Source organism: Amblyomma americanum, chromosome 2, assembly GCF_052857255.1.
Source record: "Amblyomma americanum isolate KBUSLIRL-KWMA chromosome 2, ASM5285725v1, whole genome shotgun sequence".
Lineage (NCBI taxonomy): Eukaryota > Metazoa > Arthropoda > Arachnida > Ixodida > Ixodidae > Amblyomma > Amblyomma americanum.
The window spans coordinates 181,210,168-181,233,326 of NC_135498.1; the positions used below are offsets into that span (position 1 = coordinate 181,210,168).

Genomic DNA, 23,159 nt, shown 5'->3' on the forward strand with positions numbered 1-23,159 from the left:
TTTTAGAACCTTAATATGTCGATATTTACGCCTACTAACCAGATACGTCTGACTAACGTCGCTGTAGTGCGCATGAAGAAAGGTGGCAAGCGCTTCGAGATTGCCTGTTACAAGAACAAGGTTGTGGCGTGGAGGAATAATATGTAAGCATTTCTTCTCACTCTATGTGTTGCACATGGGCAGACCCGTGCGTTGTTTGTGTACGCAATGGAACGACAACAGCACGTTGTTCTGACCGCGGTTCTTACCATGCTACATTACAACCAGCAGAACTGTGGGCGGAGGCATATCGTAATCGTATCTGCTTAACGAGAAAAACAGATAGCACATATAATGGCCGGAGCTATCTTTTGACTGCCCAGCTGCTACGAATTGACGCACCTCGGCCTTCACATTTCGCCCGCTGCGAGTTAGGCGCACTCGTGTTTGCTACTGTGGCGCGTGTATGTGAATCCAAAGAGGTGACGCCATGTTGGTGGCATGCGAGTTTCCTCCTCATTGCTGTGCTGTTTGCTCTGTGAATGTGGCCAGCGTAACTTTGGAAGCCTTGTTGAGTGTGTCGATGTTTTCTTACGCAGTCGGTTCCCAGCAAGGTACTGGTTAGCTGGTTGTAATTCTCATGCTCAAATCTGCATGCCAAGTTCGTTTAGGTTTCGTGTATAAGTAGTGTTTTTTTTTTTTAAATAAACCAGCATACAGGAAGAAAAACAACTTGCTTCATGGTTAGAAGAAACCGTGGCGTACGTGTACCGTCTTTGCACAAAGTAATCGGGCTGCATGGTTGGCCTCTCAATCACGTAGCCGAGAACTTGTGCTAGCCCTCTAGCTCTTAAATCTCTGTAGGCGAAGGAGAACTCTTGCACTCACCCTTCAAGACATTTTCATCTTTAAGGAGTTCATGACGGCTCCAGTATACGACATAGAAACAAACCATGCAGCCTGGTTGCTTTGGGCAAAGACGGTACATGCTTTAGTGCTCTTAGTGTAAAGAGGTAGAAGGTTATCTTGATGATGATGAACTTGTATGGCACAAGGGCAGCTTCGGCCAAAGAGCGCCATGGCACAAGGTAGTTTTCATTGCACGGGGTGGGGTCAAAGAATGTTATCTTATGGAATTAACACTTCAGCTGTTAAACCATACGTCATTACAAAATGGTAGGCTAAGCTAGACATGCCTGAATGCTCCAGTCAAAACAATGTACCCTCTCTGGTAAGCTCACTTATCCTCAGGAAGGAGAGCACAAGCAGCACAAAAATTTGAACTTGTTTGCAAGTAACAAGAAGGCTAAGTCTGCAGTAGTGAATCTATTGTGCACCGTGGTAGGCAGCATTAGTTTTAAGGACCCAATTTTTTTCAGCCCACCGTAAACCTTGCTGTCTATCTGCAACTCTATTATTCGAAAAGATGTGGAAATTTTTACTGAGAATTTTTAAGTCAGTGCACGTGCCTGTTTTTATGTATTCCAATGCTGGAAACCATGCTCAGTAAGCATGAAAACTAATATAAATCTCACCCGCCAGACAGTAATAAGATGTTTTTTATTTTATAGAGTAGCGTTCATTTCAGTTTCCACACCCAAAGCTGTTGCGGCACAGTGATTTACGCCTCGTCGACGAAAGCTTCAGTAGGCCATGGTTGCCGCTGCATACAAAAAATTCAAAACACTGTGGTGCCTAGTTGCAAAAGGCAGCATTGCTTTTCATTGAAGGGCACGCTGGAGAAACTATAATAAAACATGACGAACACTCCTGAAAGGAAAAAATACTGTACACTTGAAAAAAAAAAGTGATATTTTACCAAGATGTGATCAAGTGGTGGGCTGCAGTGATAATGGTGGCTTTCACCGCAAGATAGCTTTTTACGCAATTTCCAATGCCAAATTAAAATTATAAATCCTGGTTTCTTTGATATTGCAGTGCTCAATTCTTCCAATTTGTGGCACGATCTTTTCATATCCACCATGATCTCATGACACGTCTTGGTCAGTGCTTGGACCTTTTAAGGGGGTCATCCAGGGTGGAGTATGTTACTGGCGGGTGGTTAACAAAGATGTGTAGCTGGCCCATGCAACCACCTGGCTGTGCTGTCAGATGAGTGGTAATTGTCATTCCCTCGTACAACAGAGACTGTTCCAAGTTCACCAGACAGAAGTATTGAACTGTTTCACTGTTTGTATTTTTTTCTGGTGCAGTGAGAAGGACATTGATGAAGTTCTTCAAATGCACACTGTTTACACGAACGTCTCCAAAGGTCAAGCTGCGAAAAAAGAGGACCTGGTGAAGTGCTTTGGCACAGAAGACCAGACCAAGATCTGCAAAGAGGTACTTGAGTTGTGACTGGTCCAGTCCTAGCTGGATTCTCGTAGAATACAAGGAAATTAACCCATATATGCCTAGAATCCTACATGTAGAGTGCTGCTTTTTTGCGCAGTAACTCCAAACGTTTATTGTGTTAAAGCTTGTGCTCGCTAGCTTAGGTTCCGGAGGGTTTAAACTTTTCCTGTGCAAGGATTGTGTTGTGTGCGTTCAGAAAGATCCACCGGTCTTCTCTGGATGCCATTTTCGAAATTTGACCCCATCGACTACACTGTAAATCTGCATGAAAAGGTATTAATTTTTCCACATTGTCACAAGGAAACCACTGTGCGGAATGGGGAATGTTAATTTAAAGTCGATGTCAAATGTTTGATGCTTTACCACATGTAACAGGTAGCAAATTTGTGTAATACCTTTCATTGTGGGATGGCTCAAAAGTCTGCGTTGAGAAAAACATTTCCACCAATAAATGGATGATTTTGAATTGTGAAGAGAAATAAACATTTTTATGGAAAAATACTGTAATTTTCTCAAATTTTTGAAGTTTTGGCATGTATGGATTAACATACTTATACATTCCAAAACTGCCCTTGGGCCTTGTGGCATGTAGTTATGCAGTGCTCTGGATTAAATTTGACCATCTGGGCCGCCGCGGTGGCTCAGTGGTCACGGTGCTCGGCTGCTGACCCGAAAGACTCAAGTTTGATCCCAAACGCAGCTATCACATTTCAATGGAGGCGAAATGCTAGAGGCCCGTGTACTGTGCGATGTCAGTGCATATTTAAGAAGCCCAGGTGGTCAAAACTTCCGGAGCCCTTCACTACGGTGTCCCTCATAGCGTGAGTCGCTTTGGGACGTTAAACCCCTAAACCATAAATTTGACCTTCTGGAGTTGTTAAACAAATGTAGAAAACTTGGCATGTGCATGTTTCTGTATTTAATCGGCGTCGAAATACAGGTGCTGCTGCTTAGATTAAACTTGCGAATGCATGCTTGGCAGCAGAATTCCATAAGCTTCTGAGACAAGTGTAGCACGGTGTCTTCAGAGCTGTTCGGGAACTTACCTGCTTTGCTGCTGTTATGGTATGTAATGGACAGCAGCCCTCATTAATGAAGAAATTTACTTGCGTTTGCCAGAAGAAAGAGCTAGCCTACTTAGCTGGTTTGCCATATCTTGGGAAAAGTGGCTCAGGTATGGTGAGTTCAAGTTCTAGCCAATTCAGTATTGTGAATTTATTGCACTATCATTTATGTGGCCTTCATAGCCCGATGCTTGCTAAAGCAGGCTGGCGAAGCATTGCACTTGGATGTGAAAAATGTGCTGGGACAGTGTGACCAGAATGCACGAAAAAATGTGGCGCTGCCATCTCGCTCCTCTTTGACTGGTTTGGGTCCCAGCTGTGCCGGCCGAATTTCAATGGAGGCAGGATGCAAAAGGTGCCTGTTTGCTGTGCAGTGTCAGTGCGTATTAAGGGACATGAGGTGGCCGTAATTTATCCAGAGCCCTCCACCACTATGTCGCTCATAACCCATGTGTGCAGCCTTGGGGTGTTAACACCCACGTACCACCATTCCTTGACTATTCAATCATCTATTCTCTGTTTCAAAGTGTCCGCATGAAAAAATAAAGGGAGGCATGTTACTCCATGCTTGTTTTGTGGCCAACTGATCTAAGGCACGAGAAAGCGATAGCATGTCATCAGCAATAAGAGTGCATTTAATCAAGCTCAGGACAAATGTATCATGTAATAAGCCTGCACGCATAGCATTCAGTCATTTTCGCTCACCACAAGAAACGCACTACTTTTGATCGCGGATGTAGGCAGCCCAAACAAGAGAGCTAGCTTTGACAGCGTTGCACCTGATGTATGAAATGGAATATAGTCTCGGCTGTCTGCATGTAACGTTGAAAGTAGTCGTCCATTGGCTGGCCGAGTTGAGCGCAGTGCTATGTTTTTATTGCTTATTTGTTAGGCCCATGTGTGCCTCTAACCTTTCTGTGCATTCATTTACCTCAGAGTCATCACATCCCATAAAGGCTCACACACACACCTCTGACTCCACAATAAGCATGGCGTTTACATCTACAGTGAAACCTCGTAACAGTGAACAAGTAAAAAATCGTATAGTTCGTTGTGGCTGATATTCGTAATATAAAATTTCGTCAGAAACGCGCGAAACAGCGGCGAAATTTAGTCATTGAAGAGACATAAATTCTGGCAATGCTTACTAGAGAAAAGGAGTGACGTTTTCCCAGCTTTTGGCGGCGTTTAGAAGGCGCTCGCGGTTATTCTGTAGGCCGCAAAAAAACGAGCGCCAGTAAGGTTGGCTTCTCCGCATAGCACCGCAAGCGCAGGTTGAGCGCCGGCGACGGTGGTTTCCCCGCATAACAGTCGTGTCGCTTGGAAAGCGGTACGTTAGGGCGAAAGGTATTGCTGTTTTCGCCACCTCCGCGATAGCCGACATTGTTACTGCAAGCTTACAACCACCTGCGCTGCTGCTTCCAGGGCGCTGTCGGCGGAGGTTTGAACGCGTGCTTACTGCTGGACTGCAACCCTACACGCCGCTGTTGGCTCAAGCGCTTGCCGCATCACCACTAGTCAGGTGTGCAGTGCGGCGAAGCCTGTCATCCGGACGGGCACAGTTTGGCGCTGGGGAGTTCGATATATCCGTATCATGGCCAACCGCGTTCGATACGTAAAGTAGAAATTGCATGCGCTTGTCAAAAACATTTAGGAAGACTTCGATATAGCCAATAATTCGTAATATCTGTGTTCGTTATATCGAGATTTGACTACTATTGCATCACATATTCACTCATTGTAGTGTCCGTATTATGCTCCAGTGCGAGCGCTGGGTAATGATGCCTTTCAAGGCAATGCAATCATTGAAACATAATAAGGCCGTCTCCAAAACTGGTATCTCTTATTGCATTGTGCTCTGAATATTATTTTTTGCTTCAGGCTCATTTATAGAGTGCTCTGAAAATGTTTTTGTGGTGAATATTACTGGAGGAGCACAGCTCGGGTGACAGTGGCAGGAACAGTTGCACAAAAGGGGGAGTCCTTTGTCTCGTGGCAGATGTGAAACTGGCATGCCATGCTGGTGACAGGTAGTAAACAGTGAGGTGAGACTGACGAGCAGTCCGTCTGATGGGCAATCTTTTTGTCATGCAGGCTAAGTCATTCATTGCTGGACCAACTTGATATCAAAGTTGGCACAAGTATGTCACGGTGCGTGAGGTATTGTGAATGAGTGAGCCTCACTGAGACTTAAATATGATAAGAGTGCGCTTCTGTGCAAAACCCGAAATGAGCACAATCCGTTTGGCAGTAGAGCCATTGTCAATTGTTCGATAACCACCTTGATAACCATTCCTTCCTGGCTAATGTCATTTGTGGATATCTTCTGTTAAATGAATCTATGCTTTTGTTACACTTCTGAAATGATGCTCTGAAATGCTGGGCACTTCCAATTCATGCCCACTTGTGGCTTATTCAAGCCCACACACGTATCTTGGTCTTGTAAATAGATTCACAAAGTACTATTGTTTGTTATGATTATTACCAACACCACCACTTCTACTATATTGTGTCACTAGATAAAAAATGGCATCATTGGCAAGCTTCCTTGTACAAGATGCGCAGACACATTCCTCCTGATCATATACCCAAAAAATCACGGACAGATTAGCTTGGAGCTGATCACAAATTATTGTGCGCTAGTGCAGCTAGCCCTGGTTTTACATGGTTTATCTTGACTTTCTATTGCTTTGCTGATTTGAACTGGCTTGCCTTGGTTGATATATCATATAATGTAAGCTTGCGTGATGTCGCATCATTTTAGACTTGTACTGCAGTAGAATTGGTCATATCTCTACATTCATAGATCCCTGGGAGTCCTCACACCACTCCTGGCACAGTGGTTTAACGGTTAAGCGACACGCCACTGCCCTGCGATGGCAGGTTCTGCCACCGGTGCGGCTTGTGAGACCCAGGTTGCTCTTCCTGAGGAATCTTTCACCATCAGTCATTAATTGAACTGCCACCTACCACGCGGGGGCAGTTTGCTCACAAATAGGTGGGCAGGTTGTGATGACGTCACAAGGTCATGTGGCCTAGGTGGCTCACCTGCCACCTAGGCGGTTGGCACCCAGCTCCTCCAGGTCTCGAAGGGACCAGACAGACAAGCATACAGTGGCTTTTCAGCGGAGTAGAAGCCCTAGTGCTAGCACACTAAAGAGGAGGTTTTGCACATGAATGACTGAGGGCTGTGTGCGTTGCACACTTTGCTCCTAGCTTGTCCTTGTGCCGTCCGTGCTGGCAGTGCCGAAAGGGGAGAGAAAGCTCCTGTGAGAAAGAAAGTGCACTGTCAGCAAAGCTTGCTACCCTTCAGTGGTGACAGTGGCTACCATGTGTGGCTAAACCGGGCAAAGCGAGTGTTGAGAAATGTGTCCCCGCCTTGTGCAGATCCTGGCCAAGGGTGAGCTGCAGGTGTCGGAAAAGGAGCGGCACAGCCAGCTGGAGTCGAGCTTCCGGGACATTGCCACCCTGGTGGCCGACATGTGCGTCAACCCAGAGACCAAGAGGCCCTACCCGGTCAGCATCGTGGAGAAGTCCATGCGTGAGGCCCACTTCTCGGTGCGGCCCAACAAGAGTGCCAAGCAGCAGGTGAGTCTTGCTGGCACACCAGCTGAAAGCGCTCGTCTGAAATGGCTGCTGTGAAGCTTTAGTAAGGTCACTCATGTTTTGGCTGAGCCAACAGTTTGAGGTCTCATCCCTATCATGCAAGCAGATAGATGGCGCTGGATTCCACTCTGACATGCAGTATGAAAATTGATGCCTAAAGCCAAAGAGAGCAAATCAGCTTAGTGACCATTGTGGCTGCCTTCTGAATGGACAAAAAGCTTCTGCTTTTTTATTTACAGTTCTATTCTTGCTCAGCACATGCCACTGCCAGATGGTTTAAAAGAACGTCAGTTTGGGCTAGATGGTGCATTATTTGAGACAGAAATGGTAATAGCGCTGCAATTAGACGTACACAAGAAAGACTTCAGCTAAATGTTGACATTAGCTGCAGCCATGAAGGTGCCAGCAGGCATTGCCCGCACTGTGTCGTATGTGACTTGGGGGTGGGTGCGTGCGGGACATTTACCTCCCTCCACTGTTGCAGGCCCTGGAGGTGATCCGGATGTTGAAGGAGGTGATGCCGCTGGAACGATCGCAGATGAAGCTGCGTGTGGTGCTGCCCCACGGCAAGAGTGTGCGCCCCCGGCTCGAGGCGCTCGCTTCCTCCGTTGAGATGGCCATCGTGCATGGCGACACGGGAGCCCTTGAAATGGTGCGTGGTGCAGCTGCGGCCATCATATTTGCTGGCATCTCTAGCAGTGCCTTTGCGCAAGCTCTCAAAAACATGTCTGTTGTCTTCTTGATCGCGCAGCAAGAATATGGAGCAAGGGAAAGACCTTGCTGCTGCAAGTGTCAGTAGATGACATGATGTCACATTCACTGATTGATGGCTACAAATGCAGCAGCAGTAGATACTAGAAGCTTTCCATAGTACTTGTCACTGCCAAGGGCTGTTGTAGGATGGACTACTGGCTGAACTTCAAGGCGTATTATGCATGAGCTTCCAAGTGATAAATACCTACCTCATGCCAAAAGAAAATGCTCTCATCGTTTTGATGTTTAACTGTGCAATGGCAAAGAGTGTCATAGTCTCTGCAAGATGGGGTCAAAGATACCAGTGTTCAGTCATTGGACCCCGAGAGAAAGCCGTGTGCCACGCCAGGGGAAGGCTTGTACAGTGTAATGCGATTGGAAGGTGATCGCTTCAGGCCTAACCTTTTTAGGTTACACTGCTCTGATGCGAACTGTTTTGGCAAGAAGACCGAAACGAATATATGAGCTTAGTTTGCCAGATGATTCCTCTATCCTGTAGCGTCATTTTTATCGCAGACTAAGCAACAGTCACGCCGAATTCTATTGGCCAATTTTAGCCAAAACAAACGCGGTAACTCTTGAATCATGCTAGATCATTGGAGAACTAGTGGATACCACTAGACCACCCCTGTGGTCAAAAAAGGAAAACAGCGTGATAAAAGACGCGACATTTGCTCGAGCACAGTCGTCATTCTTTCAGTCACTGGGTGCACCATCTTAGGCATGTGAGACACCATCATACATAAGGCCCCTAATTTTTCTGCGCCGTAAAATTTGAAATTCCGCGATTTGAAAATAGTGAATCTGCAATGTTGCGCAGGATGCCTTTCGTGCAGCGGTAGCCACTGTCCTGCTGCTTCTTGCCTTGCTGCCTCGTCCGTTTACCCATTTTTTCTCTTCCGTACTCGTCATTGTTCCTTCACTGCCTTTTGTTCTTTCCCAACGGTCTGCGCCACCGTCTTAGCACATTTGTAGCTATTCATAACTCACTATAGTATATGCCCCGCGCTTAGACACAATGAGACAAGATCGTCGAGAAGTTGGCTTTTTCTCACGGCTCACGAGCCAGGTGGTGCGGTGAGCTCACTGTAGATATCTCAAAGAACAGCAAAAAAATGTGTGCTATATTCATAGCTTGGTTCCAAAAATAACACCATGTTATATCTCCAGCAGTCAGTTCAAGGAAAAAAAAAAACATGTTGTATTTGTGCAAATATGGTAGTAGGGTCATTCCACACCAAACGTCTCAGACGTTGCGCTCGACCATCTCCAATTTGTTCAAGAAAATTCACGGACACTTACCCCAATGTGCGTAATCAAGGCCTGGCATATTTTTTCTGAAAAAAATTTATTCCCATGGTGAGCGCAATTTGAACATTTAGAAAAGGCGAGAAAATAGGCACTGCTCAATAATTAATAAAAAAAAATGAATATTTTCGAAAACACTCCGCAATTTTTTCAGTGATAGCTACACAGATTTTGGCTTTCGATATAAATCTGAGTATGCAGCTTTATCTAGCACAAATATTTTTAAAAAATTGAAAGCAATTATGAAAATGTTCCATTTTTGTCTGTTTTTTAAATATGAACTTCCTCTCGAAAATTCAGAAATAGCCTGTTTGCTTCTCTAGATGTCTACTATCTATAACAAATGTTACAGGTGACGAAACTGGGAACATAGAAGTTAAAAAAACAACTAAAGTTGCAAAAACTGTGTTTTTAACCAAAAACACTTGCCAATTTCATCCTGAGGTGGTCCTAGTAAAAATACAAACAATAGTGGGTTACATAGAAGGGTTCACTGCCTTCCCTTTCTGAAATTTTAATCTAAGTAATTTTTGTTTTAAGCGAGAAAATAATTTTTGAATTTGAGCTCTTGCGCCGCAAGCTGCGTCGTGTCTTAATGCCTCTTCACCACAGAGCACGACACTGTGGCCAGACGAAATGCAGAGTTCTTGTTCTCAAGTGAGGTTTTCACTGCAGGCAAGCATGGGAGCGTTGACTTAGTTTTAACAGGTGTGCAAGAGAAAATATTTTCTTAATGCTGCCGGGGCGGGACATACTCCAGTCAGCTAGTTGTTAGGTGTGGTCCTCTCGCAGTCAGTCATTTTTGTCAGCGCCATGACAGACGTAAGCACCAGCATAAGAGCTTGTCAGACGCCGATCTGGATATGACCAGAACGATCCGCTGTTGAAGCAATCCGCGACGCAGCAGCACCACGTGGTACCTTACCCTTGCGGCCATCAGAGGCTCATGCCTGATTGTTTCCAATGTGATGTCTTGGTTTTATTTGGTTTAATTGGTGCGATTTCTGCCTTAATATTCCAGCACAGAAATGGGCTTTATAACTACAAATTCTTCTGTGCATGAGTAGGACGTAAGGCCAGCTCGCAGCCTGAAAGGTGATGTTGGCTTGAAGTAATGAACCAACCACGTGACCAACTCATGTGACCAACGGTGCCGCCACGCTGAAGGCTCGAAATGCTAGCATAATGTAGCTATCGCTATAAAATAAAACACTTGTGATACGCTTGCAATGCGGGCTGGTCGTTCCATCCTCGTGGTTCATGCGAGACAGCACGCTAAATACCCTCGTTTTTCTTCTCTTTGCTTCCCGCAACAATTTGTGTGGGTCTGTTTGAACTTCGACCTTCAAAAGCAAAAACGATCTCATTTATTGCATACCACCCCCTGCCGGATATCACGCGACATCTTCTTTAGCTCTATCCCTAAAAATGCACGACAGCAAGCGACGGCAAACTGAAGCGGTTATCTGGCCATAAGGATCGTGCCATGCCAGGTGTCGTGTTCTGCGGTGAAGAGGCGTTAAGACACGACGAAGCTTGTGGCGCGAGAGCTCAAATTCAAAAATTCTTTTCTCGCTTAAGAGAAAAATTACTTCGATTGAAATTTCAGAAATGCGAGGCAATGAACTGTTCTACGTAACCCGCTATTGTTTGTATTTTTACTAGGACCACCTCAAGGTGAAATTTACGAGCGTTTTTTAGCTCAAAACGCACTTTTTCGCAACTTTAGTATTTTTTTTTACTTCTATGTTCGCAGTTTCGTCACGTGTAACATTTGTTATAGATACTTGGCATCTAGAGAAAAGGATATTTCAAAATTTCCAAGAGGAATTTCATATTAAAAAAAAAAGCGACAAAAATGGAACATTTTCACAATTTCTTTCAATTTTTTTAAACATATTTATGCTGTATAAAGCTGCATAGTCAGAATTATATCTAAAGGCAGAATCTGTGTAGGTGTCATTGAAAAAATTGTGAAATGTATTCTAAAATATTCAATTTTTTATTAATTATTGAGCAGTGCCTAGTTTCTCGCCTTTTCTAAATCTTCAAATTGCGCTCACCATGCGAATAAATTTTTTTTGGCAAAAATATGCCAGTCTGATTACGCACATTAGGGTAAGTGTCCGTGAATTTTCTTGGAACAAATTGGAGATGGTCGAGCGTAACGTCTGGGACGTTTGGCGTGGAATGACCCAGTACTGATTCTGACATGTGCTACTATTGCGAACCTTCCCAACCAACCATGTGAGCACGTCGCTGCCAGAGCCACACGCTGGCTTGCTTGAACGGATGTGGTAGCATGCGTGACAAGGCATCAGCAGAACACTGTTCTTACCTGGTTCTACCTTTTGAGAGAGTGCAGGTGGTCAAATTAATAAATTTCCCATTATTTTATCATTGTTACTGATGTCAACAAAAACAATACCATCAAAAAAAAGGGAATGTGGCTGCTAACACACAAATCTGCGATTTTTCACGAACTAGCAGGAAACCATGGCCCATACTTGTGCCTAATTGGAAAGCACAGATTTCTCAGGGATTTCATTCATTCTTGCTTCATGATATTGACTAGAAGGCAGACCACTTGGTAGATCAGGAGTCGCAAGGGCTGCATTGGCAGTATTTTTCCCCTGAGAGAGAAGAATGGGAGAGAAATAGGAAGGAAGGGAATGGGTGTTGAAGGTCATAGGAGGCAAAGCTAAGGGTATCGGCGATACCTGCTTGTTGGCACGCAAGTAAGAGTTGATGAGCAACTGGCGGATGTATGGTGTGGGCAACGATAAACAGAACAGATGAAAAAGAAACCAATAATTACTGGTGTAGCAGTTCTTGAACAAAAGCTGAAATCTTTAGGGCCAGTGGGCTGCACAAGAGGGCTTCTCAGGCCGTATGTGTAAGTGGTCACTTCGTTTTCATGTACTACCTGCGGGGCCAAAAATTATGTATGCTCTTTGTCAGTGGCCGAGCTGTAGCTCGAAAACTAGCCAATGTGATGTGAGCGGTGCATATGAGCATTTAAAACACACTGCATGTGGATAGGGAAAAGCAAAAAACAAATACAAGTCCACACTGGCCTGATTGTGTTCCTGGTTGAGATTGAGACATCATTCTTTTGAATGAAAATATCCCGAGAGCTTACTATTTCTAAAGCCTTCAGCAATTCAGCAGATAATGCTTCTTGGCCTTTTTCATAGCGCTGTCAAAGATGACTATGCGCTGTGAGTGGTTGGAAACGCATTGTGACAGCTGCTCTCTCACTGTGTCGAGTTTTGAGTTTGTTTCAGTGCAAAACACATTTGTTGCAGCAGTATCGTGTGGAAGCCATGGAGAAAGCCTTATCTGTGCAGCCTTACTGGTTTCCACTTCACCCAACTTGAGTCAAACCCTGCTTCAACAAAATTCATGGGACACATAAGAAATCATGCTAAAGCAGAAACTTTGTTGCCCAGGCAGCCCAGAACATTGACAGATTCGACTAGATATTCAATGAGCAACATTTTCTGTAAATAAATGTTCGTGAGCATAGTTCAATCTAGATATCTAGTACTGTGAACTAGCATTTAGTAGCTTTAGCGGCTTTTTCTATTGTGACGTCAGTACCGTGATGCAATTTTCGTAGCACTCTATTGCACTGTGACCTTATCATTATGCATGTGCTGTAGTAAGAAGTCTCATGAGTATTGCTGACTGATCTCTCGTACCCAACTGGGATTGTGGGAAAAAAAATCTTTAATTGAACTTCCTAAGTGCCAAAGTGGCTCGAATAAGTGGTCAGTAGTTTTATGCATGTTCTTGTTCTTCCGTGCAATTGCATCACTCTGGACACGTGCCAGCATCATGCCGTCACTGTATATACAGACGACAGCATGGCAGCCACTATCAAGCGCTCACCACTGATCGACCGGGCTGTCGTCGATGAGCCCGCATGAGTGATGTATAAAGTGCACAGTGTCGCCGCATAGAAGGACTAAACTGGGAAGATGAAGATGGCAAACAAGATGAGCAGGATCCAGTGTACCCACACAGCAAGGGCTTTGCCCGCATTTGCATTCATAATTAGGCTTTAGAGTGCTAAGCTGAGCGTTGAAGCTGGAGGTCCGTTGTTTTTGGTGCTTTGCAGCTAAGATAAGACGAGGAGAATTTAAATGCTAGTTAGCTATTTCTGGCATGAAAGAGTCCGTGCTGCTAGGCATTTTCTGTTGTGGGTCCGTGCTTTGAACAGACATTTTTATTTCACTCGCGACCTCAGCGCAGCCCCCCACTCACTTCTCTGCTTCCTTTTTGGGCATTAGAGATGAAAGCACTCAACACAGAAGAGTTCCTTGAACTGTAACTGCCACTCAAGTTCACACGGTGGATGACATGTGGCAACAATTTGAGTGCACGTTCATATATGCACAGTCCGGTCACTGTACGCCAATCTGTCTAGAATGTCAGTGGCCTGATCTGATATGTGTAATTAATGACTAAAGCAACCATTTTTGATTAATTTCAATAATATTGTTAAACTTTCTAAGTACCATACTTACACGTTTCTAAGTCGTCTCGAATGTAAGTCGACGCCCCCCTCCCGCTCATATCACATTTCAGAAGAAAAAAAAACAAAAACTTTGAGGTCGCTTAAGCTTGGCTTTTAATAATGAAATGCGATAGCATTATCCAGCGGCCATCGCTTATCACCAGCTGCTATCGGATCCCGCGCGCAGGTGTGCCCATCCACACTTGTGCTATCATCCTCATCAGCGTTGCCGTAGTGATCGCTGCTGCGATCCCAAAGCACGTCGTTTTAGCATCGTCGTGCAGCGAAATCCCGCACTTTGCAAACAGCCTTATCACGACGTCGCGTGGAACAGCTGAAAATTTTGCCTCGCTGAGCTGTCACACCTGTATCATCCGTTGCGAACGTCGAACTTGCGACCTGGTGCGCAGTTGTTCGTTTCTTCGGCATAAAGAATGACAGCCGTCCTGAATGTAGGTGTGAAGAGTGCCAGTCGCTTACCAGACCCGGAGCACGAATAACGACTGACGGAAGTTCTAGACTAAAAACGTGTGAAACATGGCCGGCAGTAGTCAAATGCGTCAGAGCCAAAGAGGAACTGCGCTTGAGCGACGTCGGCTCTTCTATCGGCTAGCGACACTCCCTGGCACCGCTGCCGTTCTGAGTGGCGGTGCCGCCGCGATTGGAACAGCGGCCCTTCCATCAAATATCAACGCTTCGTTGAGAACAGAGTGCACAGTTGAAAGTGGAAAAAAAAACTTGGAGGACGCCTATTAAGAGTAGAACACGAATGCGTTATCGGGCTGCTACCGCTTATCAGGAGCCGCAATGTGCAGCACTTGTCAGGAGCCGCATTTGTGGGGAGTGTGTGTGTGGGGGGTTTGGGGGGGGGGGGGTTTGCTGCTTATCGACAGCTGCCATCGGCCGCCGCGCACGGGGAGGGGATGCCGGTTCTGCGCGTTGACATAGCAGCTGCTCAAGGCCAGCACCAAGAGTGATGCGACGGAGCCACGCACCGAAAATACAACGCTGCACCATGCCTGATATCTCATTTGTTTCGCCTTTATTTATGGTGCCATGCTTTGGTTTCAATTGTAAGCCCCCCAACCCCCACACACACTTCGGATTTTCAAATTAAAAAAAAAAATGGGTTGACTTACAGTCGGGTAAATACAGTATCTTTCGATGCATGGAAATAGACTGACAGTCTTATGTTCTTAACTCGCAAAACAAATTCTCGAGTTCACTTTTACTTCTCAACTCTTCGTTGAAGCCCGTTCCCAAAAATGTTCATTGCCGCGGTAATCAAATTAACTTCTGCAGTTTTCTTGAGGAGAATGAAAACACTTCAGCGTAGTGGAAATTTCACTGTACTGACAGTCGTCATGGCTGTGTTTGACTCTATTGTATTGCAAGGAGGCCATCACTTGCAATAGTGAATGGAACAGAAGCAATTATGAAACCTCGTGGAACAGTGCACATTTGAAGCATAGAGAAGCACAATTCATCAAACAGCATGAGTAGCAGCATTGTGAGCAGTATACTAGTAAACTTCTTGTAGAAGAAAGAAGCAACATCTTCGCAGAAGCAGTCTAGAGTTTATTCTCAATAAATATCGATTTTCTGGTTTTTTATGCCAATGTTGATGTTTGTTTGGCAGGAAAAGCCACGTTTATATGGATGAGAAAATTGGATATAAGAAGGATACATTTATTTCTTTCCTGCTACAGGATTTAAACTGGTGACATCATGTTAGAAGCTAAGATTGAAAGACAAATGCATGCATGGAAGAACACAAAAGGCTGTATTTACAAAGAAAACTTATTTACAGGGCTAAAATATAATGGACAAGAGTAGACAGTGATGCCAGTTGGTTCGAGTTCATCTTGAGAAACAGCACGAAGGACAGGACACAAGAAAGATGACTATCAACTGACGTTTTTATTTCAGAGGGCAGGAATATATAGGCTTTGGATGCTGACAACAAAGACACATAAAGGCTATCATGACTGGCACAACTCATCATACGAAGGCGAGAGGGAAGACTCGGGCTCCGCTCAGCAGCTAACGAGATCCAGGGGGGGGGTGTGTCCTGAAGGAGCAGCAACAAAAGCATAAAACCAAGAAAAAACCAACAAAAACCAGGAAGGGCCAACAAAAAAGCTTTGTAAACATCGACAACAAGAACCCTGCGTCTTAGTGCGTGTCAATGAAATGGTTAAGTAATGTGATTTCCTTAGGGAACAAGGTGAGGGAAGGTGTGCTGACACAGGCTTGATTTTTTGTGTGGATGATGAAGGCTTCCCAAATTTCGCGTGCACGCTGGTTTTGATATTTCTTTAAGATGCGTGTTTGGTTAAGCAGTGGATAACAGTCTTTGCAATCGGAGCAGTCAAAGCAAGGTTACAACCTGTTGTCGATCCGAGAGAACGGCAGGTATGTCAGGTATGTCGATGACTACCTTGTCATCATTAGAAGCACCTCAGGCACTGCCTCATTAGAAATCCAGGACATAACTGCAGTGTTTGTAGCGATATCTACATTACGCTAGCATTTTGAGCCTTCAGCTTGGCGCTGCCATGGCCGATCACGTAGTTGCTCACATGGTGCGGAGCAGCTGCCGGCGGCGAAACTGAGTGGGGGGGGGGGGGGAGTGAATCCACGTCCAGGGACGAAGATAAGAAGATAAAGAAGGAACGCCCAGCGAAACGGAGCGGCGAAAGACGACTTTGCAGTTTGACTGAGCGAGTTCCACTCGGCCAGCTGTAGCTATCGCGTCACTCGAGGTTTATTTTCCTCCTGCCTCGAACACCTCACTTTAACCAGGGAACTTCCTGTTGATAACCAGCTCCACTTGGATTCGCTGCTAACCTTCTCACAAAATCATGTTTGCTGGCGCTACATGCTCCGCTCATGGAAAAGCCTTCTCCCATTCTCCTCTGCGCACTCCAAACTAGTGAAGCGAGCCATAGCCATTTCTGCCATGAAGAATGCACTCTGCCGATCATGCCCGCATCAGGTTTCTCCGAGCTTTCTCTCACAAGTAAGCCGACTTCCATCCGCCAGATTTCCCAAAGACCTCCTGCAGAATCTGAGTGGAAAACTGCTAAAAGACTGTCACCAACACTCCAGGAAAGAGCGCCCAGCCCTCGAGCGTTCACGAACTGCTGCCATTCCATATTTGCATGGCTTTTCGCACAGACTCAAGAAAACCGCAAGAAGGGTAGGAGTACGTCTGTTATTCTCGCCACCTAACAAGCTCGCAACGCTTTGTAAACAGGATAACACAGACGAACCCCCAGTTGTAGCATGCGGCACAAACCACAGGCTAAGATTTACCCAGTGTAAAATGCATGTTATATACGAAATTCCGTTGTCTTGTGGAAAATCCTATGTGGGACAAGCCGGAAGGTGCATTAATGACAAGTTGCGCAAGCACTGCCGTTCCCTCGGATCGACAACAGGTTGTAACCTTGCTATTCACTGCTCCAATTACAAAGACTGTTATCCATTGCTTAACCAAACACACATCTTAAAAGAAATATCACTACCAGTGCACACGCGAAATTTGGGGAGCCTTCATCATCCACGTAAAAAATGAAGCCTGTGTCAGCACACCTTCCCTGTTCCCTAAGGAAATCACATTACTTAACAACCATTTTATTGACACACGCTAAGCCGCACGGTTCTTGTTGTCGATGTTTACGAACCTTTTTTGTTGGGCCTTCCTGGTTTTTGCTGGTTTTTTCTCGGCTTTGTGCTTTTGTTGTTGCTCTTTCAACCCCCCCCCCCCCCCCCGATCTCGTTAGCAGCCGAGCGGAGCACGTGCCTTCCCTTTCGCCTTCGTATGCTGAGTTGTGTCATTCATGATTGCCTTTCTGTATCTTTGTTGTCAGCATCCAAAGCCATTATATTCCTGCCCTCTGAAGGGCAGGAATATAATGAGCTTTACCTCATCTTGAGAAACAGCGCAAAGGACGGGACACAAATCTGCATATATCGCTCGCACACTCACACAGTCGGGCACCACACACACAAACTGTTGCTGTCCTCTGGTTTCTCTCAGTGCCTTTGAAAGCCGCGCACTTCGGATCACCAAAAACAGACAAACACACAAGCACGCACACATGTAGGGGCTCACTTTCCAAGAAACGCCAGAGGGCTCTTGGGCCTGCGCTTCGGCTGTCAAACAAGATCGGACACATGGCTTGCAGGGCCAAAAAAGCACACCGCCCAACTTACAAAGAAAAGAAGCACACATTACTACAGTTGTAAAACGGAGGGAGGCCCCCCACACGCACACACAGAAACAAGCATATAGGTACAAAAAGGGCACTCACGGAAACAAACATATAAATGTCAAGGGCACTCTCTTGCAGTCAGTACCAAAAAATGGCTGGGGTTCAACGTGGCTTGAACCTAGTTATACGAGCCAAAGCTTTGTTAAGCATGGTCTCCACCATCTCAAATCAAATGTCAAGGTCAGGTACCCAGTGGTCATAGTCATATGATCACATAGTCGTACTACCATAACTTGGGCCATACCACCATGCAGTTAAGTTCGGTCTGATCTTGTGAGGCATTGAAGGTCATTGTCGATGTGGTGCCCACTGTCTCGAATCAAATGTCAACGTCAGGAACCCTATGGTCATAGACGTATGATCACGTGGTCATATACTACCATAGCTTGGGCCATACCACCACGCAGTTAAGTTCAGTTTGACCTTGTGTGTCATTGAAGGTCATCGTCTCATCCACATCGAAATCGGAAGTTGTAACCTGAGGAATAAAGTTCTCGCTCTAAAACAACACTCCGTGATTATCATTTGTAAGAGAATGGCAGTGTAGCCTAGCCTCGGAGATCGACATACAGAAAACTGTCTTGATGATTGTCACTGCAGTTTTCTGATGAAAACGGCCGGTGGTGTTGATGCCTTATTTTCATTTTTTTTTACCTTTTCTAGCTTAAGAAAGCTCTGTTTTCAGGGAAATAATGTTTTTGGCATTAGAACACGGTTGTTACAGGCCTCTTTCAATTTGTTCTCAGCATTCCTTCAATTACCAACTGCAGCATGTGGACTTCTGCACAGGAATGTCACATCACTTGCTCTATATGTAGCACATGCAGGTTTTGACGGGCACCACATGTGCTGTGGCTGTGCGCAGGTGTTGCTGACAGACCCGGGCAACTTCCGCCAAGTGGACGAACTGGTGAGCAAGGAGAGCCGTGGCAAAGGTCAGCTGGAGGTCATCAGCCTCAAGGAAATCCAGGAAGGGGACGAGCTGCTCGAGTGATCGCTCAGGCGTCACCATGTCTGCCGCTGTCATTCATTTGTGCTGCAGCCATGGCCCTGGAATCGTGCCCAGAGATCTCGGCACCCGTCATCGGGAAGGTCCCTGCCACACGTACCTCCATTCATATTCGGAGCTGCATTGTGTCGTCAGTTTGAAGATGACTGTATTTTGTTGATATTGTGAAGAGCTAATGTTAGTAAGGCCGCCTTTAGCCATCATAGAGGCAACGGCATAAAATGTTCTTAAACTCACTACTATTGGGTGTGCTTGCTACTTCGAGAAATCGCACCAGGATCACTTGTTTGGTTGGCTACTAACCACTTGGCTGGTTACCATATTTGCACGTAAGAAGTTGACCTCTTCCCACAGCTTAAGAACCTTGTCGTTAAGCGATCTTTGAGAGATGGGGACGAATTTGCACCATATTCATACCCATAACACGAGGTGCGTTCTAAAGCAGGTGATTCCAAAAGAAAGGAACTCCATTATATTCATGCAAATAAAGCATCAAAATGACAAGTGCAGGAATATAGGTGTGTGTCTGTAAACGAGGATCGAAGTGAAGTGCAAGCAAGCTTCTATTTAAGTGTGTTGTTGCTCCTTCAACATGGAGAGTAATTAATAAACTTCTTACCTGTTGATGGAACGCCTGTCTGAGTGTTACACGTCACAGATAGCAGGGGAGTTTTTGAAATGCCTTGGGTAGCCTTCAAAATCAATGCATGGGCGTAATGTTTAGAGGTGATGAGAGAATAAATGTTAGTATTATGAGCACTGTCTGTGGCTTTGTCCTTGGGCCCTGGTGACGAAGTCTTGCTTTGGACCCCTTCGCGCACGCCTGGTCTTTGCGACAAGTTTTAGCATCGTTTCATTGGTCCCTACTTGGTGTTCAACCAAACTTCTCCACTGAACTACCACGTCACTCCTGTTGATCCTCCTACAGACCGTGGGACTGAAATTGTCCTTGTTTCAAACTTGAAGTCTTTCATTGGGCGCACCGCGTCGGACTAATTGTGGCTAGACTGGGCGCTTCTGACTGGAAAGGTAGTTAGTGTCTATCTGTCTGCGACTTCATCTTTCTCACCTGTATATGCATATCGTCAGCACTTGTGCTGTTCGCACGGAGCACATCTCTGGCTGCAGGTTGGAATAAACCTGGTCAGTGAAGTTCTGCCTTACAGTATTTTGATAAAACCGAGAGAATTTTTTTAGTTACAGCCAAACATGAAATCAGCAGCAGGTGTCTGTGTATGCATCTTTTTCAGGGACTTGTCTTGGAAACCCATGCACATGCAAGTTTTCAAATATAAACTTCACGGTTTCCAAGAAAACCGTGAAGTTTATATTTGAAAACTTGCATGCTCCAGCCTGTCATTGTGACAGATACAGACCGGTTTGAAGGAAATTTGGAAAAAATGCTGATTGAAATGGAAGGAAAAGAAAACATTTTGCCTGTGCTTTCTGGAAGTTTTGCGAGAACAAGCCCCAAAGAAGGCCCAAATTGAATCCCTGTAAATGTCAGCACTGCTTTATACTAAGACATAACATTGTACAATATTTACTCGCATAATTTGCGCTTTCGCGTAATTTGCACACTCCAAATTCATTACCTGGATTTTTTTTTTAAACTTTACTCACATGCTTTGCACTACCTGCTGTGCAAGCACACCATCATGCACGTGGGTGTGCACAGGGCAGGCTTGGAAGATCAGCACTTCCGCATCGCTGCATGTGGCTGCGAAAGGCGAGTGAGTGGTGTCAAAAAATGCCGGTAATTTTTTCGTAAATTTGTGAAGTAACCGAACGCGGAAGCAATGAGCCTGCATCAACCGCCCGAGTTCCTGCCGACGCCCGGGAAGCCCGCCATTCCTTGGACGCAGTGGCACCGCCGTCCGGGAGCGACGCTCACCCACCTGCGCGCCGTAAAGCTTTGCTGCTACACTGTTTGGGTGTGGAAGGCCAACGCTTGTACTACGCGTTGCCGGAGGAGAAATCGTCGACGCCGCCTACAGAAGGAAAGGAAGGAAGCGGTACGAGCGACGAGTACGATGCAGCGGTGGCTACGTTGGACGCTTACTTCACTTCTAAAACGAACGTCGTCGTGGAGCGGCATCGGTTCGGACAACGCACCCAACTGCCCGGGGAGACTGCAACAGCGTTCGTCACGGCGTTGCGTGAGCTGGCATTAAGTTGCGACTTCGGTAAGCAGGCTGACGATTTTATTCGTGACCAACTTGTAGCGAAAACGTGCAACCCTGTTCTTCGGGAACGCTTACTGCTTGAAGGCACTTCGCTCACTCTTGAACGCGCACTGGCTATTGCAAACAGTATCGAAGAAGCCACGAAATACTCACTTGAGCTGCAGTCATCGGCTGCGAGCGTTCAAAAGGTCGAAAAACATCGGATGCCATGCCGCTCAGAAACGCAGTTACCGCGTTCGCAGCAGCCGAAGTCCTGTTTCCGTTGCGGGTCTTCAGGGCATCTTGCAGATTCCAAGACATGCAAGGCGCGGGGTAAAACTTGCAGCAAATGTGGCAAACGAGGACATTTTCAGCGTGTCTGTAGAAGCGGCATGCCTGACGAAAGGGCCCTTGCTGTCCGAGAAGTCGACACCTGCAGTGCATCCGGCGATCTCAACGTGTTGCTTCTCGACCGGCAGTGCAAAGGAGGGATACACACAGAAGTCTTCGTACAAGATGTTCCTATACGTTTCCTCGTAGACACGGGTTCTGCTGTCTCCATTCTGTCGAACGCCACGTATTCAAGGTTGAAACGCTTCCCTTTGCAGCCAACATCAGCGTCACTCTACGATTTCTCTCGCCGCAGAATAACCATCGAGGGGTGTTTCACGGCGCCAGTCATCTTCCAGGATCGGCAGGCCGACATTCTCTTCTACGTCGTCAAGGACGGTACTGACATTCTCGGCATCGACGCTGTCGAAACGCTGCGTCTGCAAATCAACGGTACGTCATTGCAATGCACCCATATTACGCAAGCGCCAGAAGGCCTTGACCGTGAACTGTTTTGCCAGTTTCCGCACTTGTTTGATGGCAAGTTAGGGCTTGCAACAAATTTTGTCCATAAGGTCAAGATAAGAGAAGGAATCACGCCTGTTGTTGCTAAGTTGCGGCGTTTGCCATTTTCAATGCGAGACCGAGTACGCGAAGAGCTGCAGCGCCTTGAGCAAGAAGATGTCATAGAAAAGATTGACACGTCTGAATGGGTGTCTCCAATCGTAGTAGTAGCAAAGAAAAACGGCAAGATAAGAATTTGTGTCGATCTGCGCGAACCAAACAAAGCGATTGTCGTTGACAAATTTCCACTGCCGCACACGGAAGAAATATTGCACAAACTTCATGGCGCAAATTACTTTTCAAAGATTGATTTAGCAGCTGCATATCACCAAGTTCTGCTAAGCCCTGAAAGCAGGGAACTGACTACCTTCATAACCGATAGTGGACTGTACAGATTCAAGCGCGTCTGTTTCGGTCTTGCATCAGCACCGTCTGCGTTTCAGAAAATGATGGCCACTATTTTGCAGAACTGCAAAAACACTTTGTGCTACATAGATGATGTCATTGTGTACGGAAGCACACGTGAAGAGCACTTCAAGAATTTGAAACAAGTTTTGCACTTGATTGCAAAGGCTGGATTGAAGTTGAATGACAAATGCATTTTTAATGTGCAAGAAGTCGACTTCCTTGGTCACAGGATCAGTCACAAGGGAATACGCCCTTTACAAAGTAACATTGACGCCATCAAGGCTGTGCCAGCCCCAACAAATGTCGGTACTCTACGCTCATTCTTGGGCATGGTAGGCTACTACGCCAAATTTATACCTGACTATGCGGTGGTTGTCGAGCCTCTTCGAGAGTTGCTACGTAAGAATGCCACATTCACATGGAACCCTGCAAGACAAGCTTGTTTCGAGCAACTGAAATGTTCCCTGGCCACAAGATGTTTACAGCTATTTGATCCTGCGGGTGACATTATTGTCACTACGGATGCCTCATCCATTGGCTTGGGAGCAGTGTTGCAACAGACAAGGAATGATGAACTGGTGACGATTGCTTTTGCTTCTCGCAGGCTTACTTCACAGGAACAGAAGTATTCTGTAGGGGAATTGGAAGCCCTTGCTTGCTTGTGGGCATGCGAATATTGGAGAGTGTACCTTTGGGGTCGTTCATTCATATTACGCACCGATCACCAGGCTCTGGTCACACTCCTTAGTACAAAGGGAGTAGGTCGCCGACCGTTCCGGATTGCGAGGTGGCACGCCAGGCTGTTGGCATACAACT

At 45.9% G+C, this 23,159-nt stretch overlaps 1 protein-coding gene across 1 annotated transcript; it reads left to right on the forward strand.

Annotated features, from left to right (window-relative positions):
* The first annotated feature begins 9 nt into the window (after positions 1–9).
* On the forward strand, positions 10–19,632 carry Sbds (SBDS ribosome maturation factor). Its single transcript, XM_077655553.1, has 5 exons — positions 10–143; positions 2,193–2,322; positions 6,786–6,986; positions 7,489–7,656; positions 18,733–19,632. The coding sequence occupies exons 1-5, from the start codon at positions 16–18 to the stop codon at positions 18,859–18,861; spliced, it is 756 nt and encodes a 251-aa protein (XP_077511679.1). The 5' UTR covers positions 10–15; the 3' UTR covers positions 18,862–19,632.
* Positions 19,633–23,159: the final 3,527 nt, after the last annotated feature.